Source organism: Sardina pilchardus, chromosome 12 (assembly GCF_963854185.1).
Source record: "Sardina pilchardus chromosome 12, fSarPil1.1, whole genome shotgun sequence".
Lineage (NCBI taxonomy): Eukaryota > Metazoa > Chordata > Actinopteri > Clupeiformes > Clupeidae > Sardina > Sardina pilchardus.
This window is the reverse complement of record NC_085005.1, coordinates 34,257,089-34,270,502: the sequence shown is the minus strand read 5'-3', so window position 1 is coordinate 34,270,502 and position 13,414 is coordinate 34,257,089. Positions and strand designations below refer to the sequence as shown.

At 46.4% G+C, this 13,414-nt stretch overlaps 1 protein-coding gene across 1 annotated transcript in view; it reads left to right on the top strand.

The window, feature by feature from the left end:
- Positions 1-12,998, top strand: part of syne1a (spectrin repeat containing, nuclear envelope 1a) — a 188,354-nt gene extending 175,356 nt beyond the window's left edge. The window contains exons 86-92 of the mRNA XM_062550345.1: positions 1,827-2,011; positions 4,058-4,258; positions 4,724-4,852; positions 7,762-7,983; positions 8,109-8,180; positions 10,191-10,246; positions 11,830-12,998. Of these exons, the coding sequence (XP_062406329.1) occupies positions 1,827-2,011; positions 4,058-4,258; positions 4,724-4,852; positions 7,762-7,983; positions 8,109-8,180; positions 10,191-10,246; positions 11,830-12,100 (1,136 nt within the window). The 3' untranslated portion in view covers positions 12,101-12,998. The remainder of the gene's footprint in view (positions 1-1,826; positions 2,012-4,057; positions 4,259-4,723; positions 4,853-7,761; positions 7,984-8,108; positions 8,181-10,190; positions 10,247-11,829) is intronic.
- The last annotated feature ends 416 nt before the right edge of the window (positions 12,999-13,414 follow it).

Genomic DNA, 13,414 nt, shown 5'->3' with positions numbered 1-13,414 from the left:
TAGCACAGGTTAACACACACATAGCACAGGCTAACGGACATATAGCACAGGTTAACACACACAGAGCACAGGCTAGCACACACATAGCACAGGCTAATGCACATATAGCAAGGCTAACACACATAGAACACGCACATAGCACAGGCTAACGCACATATAGCACAGGCTAACGGACATATAGCACAGGCTAACACACATAGAGCACACACATAGCACAGGCTAGCACACACATAGCACAGGCTAATGCACATATAGCACAGGCTAACGGATATATAGCACAGGCTAACACACACATATCACAGGCTAACGGACACATAGCACAGGCTAAGGAACGCATAGCACAGGCTAGCACACACATAGCACAGGCTAACACACATATAGCACAGGTTAACACACACACATAGCACAGGCTAAGACACATAGAGCACACACATAGCACAGCCTAACACACATATAGCACAGGTAAACACACACATAGCACAGGCTAACACACATATAGCACGGGCTAACACACATAGAGCACGCACATAGCACAGGCTAGCACACACATAGCACAGGCTAATGCACATATAGTACAGGCTAACAGACATATAGCACAGGTTAACACACATAGAGCACGCACATAGCACAGGCTAGCACACACATAGCACAGGCTAATGCACATATAGTACAGGCTAACAGACATATAGCACAGGCTAATGCACATATAGCACAGGCTAACAGACATATAGCACAGGCTAATGCACATATTAGGGATGGCGAAAACTAAACATTTTCTTGACCGACCACCGAGGCTCATTAGCCGGTTGAAACCGGTTAACCGATTCGTTTAAAATAAATTATGCTATTTGAAATAACAGCCACGCAATTTCCCAACTCTCATCTCTCTGTCCTACGCTCATACACACAGCCCCGGCGCCGCCCTTTCACTCACGTCACTTTTTTAAATTCTACAGCGCCAATGAGTCCTGCAAACCAAGGAGCTTGTACATGGAGGACAAATGGTTCCTTTGCTCCGAAAATGGTTTGGGTACAAGGTGATCGCGTTGCAAATAAAGGCGTTTGTCTATCGTTAGCAGCTCATTTGAAGCTGAAATGGCTGAAACGGCTCACTTATGAAAATGACAGCTCCGAAGAGACGCAGCTTAGTTTGAGGAAGTGCTAACAACAATAACGAAAGATGATCATTACCTTAGCTGTTACCATTGATGACCCTTCCTGAAATGTAGATGTAATGTCTTTCCAAATTTAAGCCCATCTTATGCGGAAAGTTGCTTAGACTGCAACATGATAAAACCAATGGATAAAACGGCACACTTCCAGATTGCAAAAGACGCACCGGCCACCGCTGTGACCTCGTGCCAAATGTTTTTATTGGTTTATTACGTAGCCTAGCCTACAAGCAGGCGCTATGAAAAATTGAGAGAGGGATAATTTGTTAACTTCACGCAAAAAAAGATCTTCTTGGAATGAGATGGCTAGCTGTAGTAGCGTTTAGTCCACTGTCTTTAGCCTAATTTAAAGATGCCTCTTTTTTTTTTGTTTAACCGACTAGCGACAACTTTGGTCGGCTAACGTGGATACGGTCAACCATCGGTCAAACAGTCACCGGTTAACATCCCTAGCACATATAGCACAGGCTAGCACACACATAGCACAGGCTAATGCACATATAGTACAGGCTAACAGACATATAGCACAGGCTAGCACACACATAGCACAGGCTAACAGACATATAGCACAGGCTAATGCACATATAGTATAGGCTAACAGACATATAGCACAGGCTAACTCACAGCGTGACTGACATGACGTGTGTGTGACAGGAGTGATCAAGCGCTGGGAGCTGCTCCAGGCCCAGAGCAACCTGCAACCATGGCAACAGCTGACCTCTGACCTGGACGCCATGGAGGCGTGGCTAGATGACGCAGAGGCGGAGCTTAATCAGCAGAGGAGGCGGGACTTCAGCACAGACATCCACACCATCGAGCAGAGAATCAAAAAGCTCAAGGTCAGTGTGGAGTGAAGTGTGTGTGTGTGTGTGTGTGTGTGTGTGTGTGTGTGTGTGTGTGTGTGTGTGTGTGTGTGTGATGTGAAGCGTCTCTCTCTGACATTTTGCTCCCCATGTGACTTGTCTTCACGTGTCTCCACAGTGAAGACAAGTCGACAGCAGTGGTCTATAAATACACCACTCCACCCACCCCCCCATCGACACACACACTACTGACCCATATCTTTTTACAGTACTGCAGACACACACACTGAAAACATGCGTGCATACACACACACACACACACACACACACACACACACACACACACACACACACACACACACACACAGACTTACAAGCTGTAAACACACACAGCAGCACACATTGCAAACACGCATGCACACACACACAGCACACTACAAACGCGTATAGCCCTCCACACACACACACACACAGCACACTACTAACCCATATAGCCCTACACACACACACACACACACACACACACACACACACACACACACACACACAGCACACTACTAACCCATATAGCCCTACACACACACACACACACACACACACACGCTCACACACACACACTACTAACCCACATAGCCCTACACACACACTCACACACAAACACACACACACACACACACACACACACACACACACACACACACACACACGCAGCACACTACTAACCCATATAGCCCTACACACACACACACACACACACACACACACACACACTCACACACACACACTACTAACCCACATAGCTCCTGGGCTTTTTATATCCTGACTCATTTAAAGTCCTGCAGTTACAGTTACACTCAAGCACTTAGAGTTAGAGGTCACACACACACACACACACACACACACACACACACACATATACGCGCACAGACACACACACACGTACACATACACACACACACACACACACACACACACACACACACACACACACACACACACACACACACACACACATACATATACGCGCACAGACACACACATGCACACATACACACACACATATACATACACACACATACCAGGGTGGGAATTTCGTCATTTTAGGGGCAAGGCCATTTGGCCTTCACCTTCTTTTTTTTTTTAGGGGCACCAAGGCCACATGATAGGGCACAAAGGCCACTGAGTAAAATTCGATGGTTTTACATTTCAGGGTTATCTCGACACAAATACATAGACCCGCTAGCCGCTGTAGGCTTTGAGAAACACTAACACAGCCTCAAACATGAGCAGTGAAAGCATGCATTCAATGAAAGCTCATACCACCACTTAATTGTATGCCTCTATGTTTAATCACATCGAATTGGCTAGCATGTCCTCCTGATTGCAGAAACGTTTGCTTTCTTTTTCTGTCGGTCCGCGATTGCGTGATCAATTGCGCAGCAAATTATCAGGTGAAGCACCGGACCTAATTTCACTCAAAGAGAGTTCTGTATCAGTTCAATACGGAACAAGACTTTTACGTGTCAAATACGGGACGATTCCGTATTATACTGAATGGTTGGCAACCCTAAGTCAGGGGCATAAAGGCCACTGTGGCCTTATGATGGGGTTTTTTTCACGGGGCATCAAGGCCAAAGTGTAGGGCAACGGAGGCCATGGCCTCATGGCCTTGGTATAATTCCCACCCTGACACATACACAAACGCACACATACACACGCACACACAAACACACACATATGCATACACACACATGCACAAACCCACACACATACACACAAACACACAAACATATACATACATACATACATACACACACACAAACACACACATATACACGCAAACATATACATACACATGTATACGCACACATACACAAACACACACCCATTTGCATACACATGCACAAATGCACACACAAATACATACATATACATATGCATTCACTCACACACACACACACACACACACACACACACACACACACACACACACACACACACATATGCATACACACACACACACCCACACACACACTCCCAGATCCAGCTAGAGGTGCGTAACTCTAACTTCCCTTGTGGCAGGAGCTGCAGAGAGCTGTGGATGGCCATAAGGCCCTGGTCCTGTCCATCAACCTGAGCAGTGTGGAGCTGGTCCAATCACAGAGTGACGAGGGGCGGGAGCTGCAGGCCAGACTGACGGACATGAACCGCCGCTGGGACACACTGGCCAACTCCCTGGAGCAGTGCAGGAGTGTGTTACAGCACGCCTTAATGCAGTGCCAGGTACACACACACACACACACACACACACACACACACACACTGGCCAACTCCCTGGAGCAGTGCAGGAGTGTGTTACAGCACGCCTTAATGCAGTGCCAGGTACACACACACACACACACACACACACACACACACAGATCAGCAGTGGATCACCACACCAAGCTTGTCCGTGTTGTTGTTTAGGGGTCATATGGCATTTTGAATTGGAATGGAAAGGGCACTACTATTTTGATGCATGATGTTGAAAACAGAATGCTCGACACAACATGAAACTTTGAAGTATCATCAGTTTCTCTACACATGAACTCGAGCATTGAAGTATCCTCAGTGTCTCTACACATGAACTCGAGCATTGACTACATTGTTTGTGTGCACAGCTGAGTTTACTAAAAAGGTTTTGAAATTAAAAAATGTGTCTGTGCGTGCGTGTGTGTGTGTGTGTGTGCGTGCGTGTGTGTGTCACAGGAGTTCCATGAGCTGAGTCACGGCCTGCTGCTTTGGCTGGAGAACATCGACCGCCGGAGGAACCAAGTTATCCCCATCACCACGGGAACGGACCTCAACACACTCCGCGGGCACCATCACACACTCACGGTCAGTCCACACACACTCACACACACTCACACACACACACACTCTCACACCAGAGGAGGCTCGTCCATTGAGGAAAGGGAGGACAATCCTCCCTAAACTTTTCAGGGAAATTAAAAATGATAAAATAAACATATTTAACCAACTTCCTAACTAAAACAACATAGAACTAATTGCTTTTCAAACGAAATGTTACTGAAATCAGTCAAATTTGTGAAAGCGACCCCTATCGTAATTGAAAATTACTGCACGGAGGATCTTCTTCCTCAAGACCCCCGTTAGCTCCCATTATAAACTCCCCCGCGGCTCGTGAATACCATTCAAGTGAATGGCCAAAGGGAGGAAGATCCTCCGCGGAAGTGCCTCCATCAATGCACCAATCAGTGGAGCTCATGCTGCTAATATCCAATCAGAAATGCAGGATAACTGTACATATCAGAAGAGCATGTGGATCGAAAATGAACTTAATTAACTTAATCATTTCAGTTGCTTAGTTGTTAATAAATCAAACGTTTGATTGAGCATCCAACTATGTGTCACTCATGGGACTTACAAACAGGGTCAGAATGTCAGATAGACGTATAAGAAACTCCAATGGTAGCAGGCAGCTAGCTAGGGTAAGTCTGGCAGTTAACTTAGCAAAGGAGAGAGCAATGAAAATATATGTTGCCTCGTACCTAGCAAATGAATGAACGTCTGAACGAAGACATTTATGTAACTATTTAGGTATAATTTAGTTGAAAACGAATTTAAGCTAATTTTAACAAGATTAACTAGCCAGGTTTGAATTGTAGCCTTCACTAGCCTCCATGAGCATGTTTGGGGCTGTTGTCTAGGGCTACTTGAATATTGTTTGGCCTAGCCTAAATGTCATGTCTCTGTCTGTGTTATTGTTTTGGGTTAGATCATGATTGTACAACTGGTTTGGGGGCATCAAAGTAGAGCCTGAATCCTTTGCTTTAGAAGTTTGACACTTCTACCCAGCTTCTCACAATTCACGTTACCAATCGGCTGAAAACTATAAGAAATATCAAAATAAAAGTCTTTGCACATTTTCAGTGCATGAATTATGTCTTGCAGTAGAGGAGCATAAAACAGTACAGGATACTAAAAGTATACTAACAAGCTGGGGTACCAATAATTGTATTTATTAATTCCAATTTACTTACTTTGGCATTAAATCATATCCATAACCATAATGTGGGCTTAACAACTTCCCTCTCTGAAAGATTTTGATTACTTTCAGTCTGGTTTTCGGGCAAATCACAGCACTGAAACAGCTCTCATTAAGGTTTACAATGACATACGTCTCAACACAGATTCTGGTAAAACATCAGTCCTAGTGCTACTGGACCGTAGTGCAGCATTTGACACTGTTGACCACAATATTTTACTACACAGACTAGAACACTGGGTTGGATTTACAGGCATAGTTACCAACTGGCTCAAATCATATCTTCAAGAGAGGAGCTTCTTTGTTGCCATCGGCAACTGTACCTCAACACCAACGTCCTTGACCTGTGGTGTTCCCCAAGGGTCGATCTTGGGGCCACTATTATTCAACCTCTATATGCTCCCACTTGGACAAATCATCCAAAATAATTGAATGTCATATCAAAACTATGCAGATGACACACAAATGTACTTAGCTCTGTCGCCAAATGACTATGACTTGACTCTCTGAGTCAATCTATAGAACAAATCAACACCTGGATGTCTCAAAATTTTCTATAGCTGAACAAAGAAAAAGCTGAAGTAACTATATTTGGTAAAAAGGGGGAAAACTCACTCACTCTCCTGTATCTGTCTTTTCATCATTCCACCCTGTGTCTTATGTTTTCCTTGTGTTTTATCCTTTCTTTTATGTTTTATTATGATGTGTTTTTAATTACTCCTTGTGTTTTATGCTTTATTATGATGTTTCTTTAATTACTCCTTGTGTTGTATGCGTTCTTTTATGTTTTATTATGATGTGTTCTTAATTACTCCGTGTGTTTTATGCTTTCTTTTATGCTAATGACTCCTTGGCTGTTGCCCATCTCTGCGCTATGTGCTACTTATGTACTGTTTGGTTTTTGTTTATGTAAAACACATTGAAAGACCTCTGCGTATGAAATGCTGTATATAAATACACTTGACTTGCCTCCAGCAGGAGGTGCTATATAAATACACTTGACTTGACTCCTGCAGGAGGTGCTATATAAATACACTTGACTTGCCTCCAGCAGGAGGTGCTATATATACACTTGACTTGACTCCAGCAGGAGGTGCTATATAAATACACTTGACTTGACACTTGACTCCTGTAGGAGGTGCTATATAAATACACTTGACTTGCCTCCTGCAGGAGGTGCTATATAAATAAACTTGACTTGACTCCTGCAGGAGGTGCTATATAAATACACTTGACTTGACTCCTGCAGGAGGTGCTATATAAATACACTGGACTTGCCTCCTGCAGGAGGTGCTATATAAATACACTTGACTTGACTCCTGCAGGAGGTGCTGTATAAATACACTTGACTTGCCTCCTGCAGGAGGTGCTATATAAACACACTTGACTTGCCTCCTGCAGGAGGTGCTGTATAAATACACTTGACTTGCCTCCTGCAGGAGGTGCTGTATAAATACACTTGACTTGCCTCCTGTAGGAGGTGCTGTATAAATACACTTGACTTGCCTCCTGCAGGAGGTGCTGTATAAATACACTTGACTTGCCTCCTGTAGGAGGTGCTGTATAAATACACTTGACTTGCCTCCTGCAGGAGGTGCTATATAAATACACTTGCCTCCTGCAGGAGGTGCTATATAAATACACTTGACTTGACTCCTGCAGGAGTTGCTATATAAATACACTTGACTTGCCTCCTGCAGGAGGTGCTATATAAATACACTTGACTTGACTCCTGCAGGAGGTGCTGTTGGAGCTGCAGGCGTCGGAGCAGCGGGTGGTGTGTCTGCAGGAGCTGTCCCAGCAGGTGCTGGTGGAGGCGCGAGGAGGTGGGGGGGGGGAGTGTGTGGAGGCACGTGAGCGGGTGCACGTGATCGGGAACCGTCTCCGCACGCTCCTCAGGGCCGTGACCTCTGACCTGCAGCAGCTGGAGGCCCAGATGGAGGCGGCCGCCGCACGGCAGGTACGTCACACCCTCACGCACACACACACACACACACACACACACACGCCCGTCTCTCTTGTCAGAGCACTGCTTCCTGTATGTGTGTGTGTGTGTGTGTTTGATCTCTGGGTGTCTGTGGGCAGAGTTCTGTTTCCTGGTCGGTGGTGGATGAGCCGGATGCATCAGCAGACAACGCCCCCAGCAGCCTGAGAACGGTACTGCAACGCACCTCCCACAAGCATCCCCAAACATCCCACAACACAACGCACCTCCCCCAAACATCCCACAACACAACGCACCTCCCCCAAACATCCCACAGCACAACGCACCTCCCCCAAACATCTCACAACACAACGCACCTCCCCGAAACATCCCACAACACAACACACCTCCCCCAAACATCCCACAACATCCCAACACAACGCACCTCCCCCAAACATCCCACAGCACAACGCACCTCCCCCAAACATCCCACAACATCCCAACACAACGCACCTCCCCCAAACATTCCACAACACAACGCACCTACTCCTCCTCCTACTCTTCCTCCTCCTCCTACTTTTCCTCTTCTTCCTTCTCCTACTACTCCTTCTCCTACTCCTCCTATACCTCCTTCTCCTCCTACAACTCCTTCTATTCCTCACAACACATCCTCCTACTTCTACTCTTCCTCCACCTCCTAAACCTACACCTCCTAACAACAGATCAAGATCATGAAAGGAAGATAAGTAATGCTGTGGAAATGGTGATTAGTGGAGGATTTATCAGTGATGGATGGTGGGTGGATGGTGAATCGTGATTGGTGGATGGTGGGTGGTTAGTGGATGCTGATTGGTGGATGGTGGATGAATGTTGTATTCCAGCCCAACCCCAGCTGCTTTCTCCCTTGTCACGTTGGGATGAAGTTGATTTGGGAGTTTTACTGCTTTTTGCTTAGGTTTTATTTTGACATGTTGCACATGCAGAATGAATGGAATGCTGCATTGACCTGCTTGTGAGAAGGCAAATGCATGAGTGAGTGAATGAGTGAGTGAGTGAGTGAGTGAGTGACTGAGTGAGTGACTGAGTGAGTGAGTGGCTGAATGAGTGAGTGAATGAGTGGCTGAATGAGTGGCTGAACGACTGAGTGAATGAGTGGCTGAATGAGTGAGTGAGTGAGTGAGTGAGTGAGTGAGTGGCTGAATGAGTGAGTGAATGAGTTGCTGAATGAGGTGAGTGAGTGAGTGAGTGAGTGAGTGAATGAGTGGCTGAATGACTGAGTGAATGAGTGGCTGAATGAGTGAGTGAGTGAATGAGTGGCTGAATGAGTGAGTGAATGAGTTGCTGAATGAGGTGAGTGAGTGAGTGAGTGAGTGAATGAGTGGCTGAATGAGTGAGTGAATGAGTGGCTGAATGAGTGAGTGAGTGACTGGCTGAATGAGTGAGTGAATGAGTGGCTGAATGAGTGAGTGAATGAGTTGCTGAATGAGGTGAGTGAGTGAGTGAGTGAGTGAATGAGTGGCTGAATGAGTGAGTGAATGAGTGGCTGAATGAGTGAGTGAGTGACTGGCTGAATGAGTGAGTGAATGAGTTGCTGAATGAGGTGAGTGGCTGAATGAGTGGCTGAATGAGTGAGTGAATGAGTGGCTGAATGAGTCGCTGACTGAGTAAGTGAGTGAGTGGCTGAATGACTGAATGCTGGCTTGTCCTAGACACGCTTGTCAGAGTGCAGGGGTTTCTGGGATATCAGAGTGCAGGGGTTTCTGGGATATCCGAGTGCAGGGGTTTCTGGGATATCAGAGTGCAGGGGTTTCTGGGATATCAGAGTGCAGGGGTTTCTGGGATATCCGAGTGCAGGGGTTTCTGGGATATCAGAGTGCAGGGGTTTCTGGGATGTCAGAGTGCAGGGGTTTCTGGGATATCAGAGTGCAGGGGTTTCTGGGATATCAGAGTGCAGGGGTTTCTGGGATATCAGAGTGCAGGGGTTTCTGGGATATCCGTCTGGAGAAGTCGAGGTGCTTCCCCTGCGCTCTCCGGCTCTACGAGTGGAACTCTGGCTGTCCAAACGGAACCCTTAGTGGAACCCTGGTTCTCTGAATGGAACCCTGGTTCTCTTATAGGAACCCTGGCTCTGCCTCCATTCGGTTTTGCTGTCATCTAAAGCTTTGTCTTTCTTTGCTGGGACTGAAACATTCTTTTTTTTTCTTTCACCCCCCCCCCCCCCCCCCCCCCCCACTCCAACACAGCTGCGGGGCAAAGGTAGTCCATCACCTGGAGCTCCAACCAACCCCCCCCACCACAGGTACTGCCCCCCCGACCCCCCGCACCACAGGTACTGCCCCCTGACATCCCCACGCTGAGAAGGGGGCACAACTCCGCTGGGGTCTGCCAGTCATAAAATGACATAGCTCCCTCTAGTGGCTTGGAATGGTAGTTCACATATCCCATTGACTTAATGGTCCATCCATTTAGACATGACCCTCTTGGCCAGGGACCATTTGAAAAAGAGACTAGAGTCTCCTGGTTAAATAAAGGGAAAAGAGACTAGAGTCTCCTGGTTAAATAAAGGAAAAAGAGACTACCCTGCTGAAAAAACCAGCAAGAAACCAGCTTAGGCTGGTAGCTGGTTTTAGCTGGTTTTAGCTGGTCTTTGCCCAAAACACAGTTCTTATTGCTGGTCTTTGCTGGTGTAGCTGGTTAGGCCACCAGCTAGACATGCTGGCGTGACCATCTGAGGAAGCTGGTCGTGCTGGTGTGACCAGCCTGTCGTTTGGGATACAACTGGTTTAAGATGGTCATGCTGGTGACCAGCCTGTCCAGCTTGACAAAGATGGTCAAGCTGGTTTTCTAGAATGACCAACATAAGCTGGCGTGGCCAGTAAAAACCAGCAATGTAGACCAGCAACACCAACTAAAATGACCAGCTTAAGGTGGTACGACAATCAAAACCAGCTGAATTACCATCGTAAGCTGGGTAAACCAGCTGAAGGTGTGTTTTCGCGAGAGTTTTGCTGGTCTAGCTGGTTAACCATCAAAGGGTGGTCAAATAAGCTGGTTAACAAGCTGGTCAACCAGCAAACCACCTTTAGCTGGTCAGGCTGGTTTTTTCAGCAGGGTAGAGTCTCCTGGTTAAATAAAGGGAAAACAACATAAAAGATAACAAATGTGAAGGCTGGTCAGAAGCTCCCAGGGGAGCCCAGTTGTGCCCCCTCACCAGTGCCAGCTGCTTTAGAGGCTGTGGCCGTGACATCACGGATCACATGCGCTCTTTTGCTGTTATTTGATTTCCTGCTTGAACCATCCCTCGCCTGCAGGTGGCAGCATTGCAGAGTCTTCAGACGCCAGTTAGAGGCGGCAGTGCTGCACGTGGGGAGTGTGTCATCATGTGTTCACTTTAGCGACCCGACTCCCCCGAGCAATGCAGAAATATCAATAGTATCTGTTGGATGTTGGGTATTAGTGTACTAGTGTATACATATGGCTAACATGCTTCATTTCTCACTAATAGTTCTCTCATAAAGGAGATAGTTCAGAGGAGACTGTTCTCTTACAGAGGAGATAGTTCTCACATACAGTTCTCTTAGAGAGTTCTCACATATAGTTCTCTTACAGAGGAGATAGTTCTCACATACAGTTCTCTTACAGAGGAGATAGTTCTCACATATAGTTCTCTTACAGAGGAGATAGTTCTCACATACAGTTCTCTTACAGAGGAGATAGTTCTCAGAGATTTGACTCCCTGTGTGTGTGTGTGTGTGTGTGTGTGTGTGTGTGTGTGTGTGTGTGTGTGTGTGTGTGTGTGTGTGTGTGCCTGTACGTGCGCGTGTGCGCGCGTGTGTGTGTGCGTGCGTGCGTGCGTGTGTGTGTGTGTGTGTGCACATGCAGATCGCTCGGAGGCTCTGGCTGTGGTTCTTCCCGCTCTGAGCGCAGGTCCTCCTCCCAGCCTGTGTGTGGTGCTGTGGGGCGGCAGTGCCAGTCCTTCTTCCTGCGCGTGCTGCGGGCGGCTCTTCCTCTGCAGCTGCTGCTGCTGCTGCTGCTGGCCGTGGCCTGCCTGGTGCCCATGAGCGAGCAGGACTACAGCTGTCACCATGCCAACAACTTCGCCCGCTCCTTCCACCCCATGCTGCGCTACACCAACGGACCGCCTCCAATCTAAACGCTGCCCCCCAGAGGCATGGAGGAAAAGGACATCTATCTACCTACCTATATATATTTCTATCTATCTATCCATCCATCCATCTATCTATCTATCCATCCACCCCTCCATCTCTATCTATCTATCTATCTATCTATCCATCTATCCATCCACCCCTCCATCTCTATCTATCTATCTATCTATCTATCTGACCACCTATCCTTAATCGTATTTATTGCATTTTTGAAGGTGTCTTGTGGACAGCGGAGGGGACACACCCTCTTTTGTAGCTTGCGTTGCGTTTGGTTTGCGGTGTGCTGCCTATATGGAGCTCTGTAGGACTCACTACTGCTATTGTTTGCTGTTGCTAAATCGGTATCGCTGCTCCAACCAAGTTTGACCCTCCCTGCTTCCCGTAGCACTTTGCAGGTTGCACAGCGTGGAGTGCTGTGGTGCTTGCTTGACCTTTAACCTTTGACCCTTAACCCTAGTGTAGCAGCACAGAGTCTCTATCACACTACGCCAGTGGGCCGTCTGCATGGACAACATCACTCCCGAAGACGAAGAGAACGTTATTTATTTTGTTATTTTATTTGATTCTGGTTTATTTTTGCAGTATTTAATAATAAAAAACACTCACTTGTATCTCTAAAATGGTTTGTAAATGAAGAGTTTGAAATGTAGGCAGTTATTTTTTTACCATGTTTTTTTTTTTTTTACTTGAAATTCTTTGGTTTGAAACATGGCGGCCACAGTTTGGCCGGTGTTGAGGGATGACCCTTACTGGGCATGAGCTCGCGTGTAATCATTTAGAAGTTATAAAACTGTAAACAAAACAATGAAATCATGTGATTTAGTATTTATGTCTGTACAGTTTGCTAATGCTGACAATTAAACAAGATATTCTTTGCTTTGAAAATCGATATCATGTGTTTTTTGTTTGTTTTTTTAAAGAAACACAACCAGAGTCTGCTCCTTGATATCATCAGCCACATTAGTGGGCAAGTCGTCATCATCATCATCATAACCCTCATAGATCTTTATTTGGCCCTTTAGCCACGTCACTGGGCATGTCATCCCTGCTGAAAAAAACAGCCTGAACAGCTAAAGGTGGTTTGCTGGTTGACCAGCTTGTTAACCAGCTTATTTGACCACCCTTTGATGGTTAACCAGCTAGACCAGCAAAACTCTTGCGAAAACACACCTTCAGCTGGTTTACCCAGCTTATGATGGTAGTTCAGCTGGTTTTGATTGTCGCACCACCTTAAGCTGGTAATTTTAGTTGGTGTTGCTGGTGGTCTACATTGCTGGTTTTTACTGGCCACGCCAGCTTAT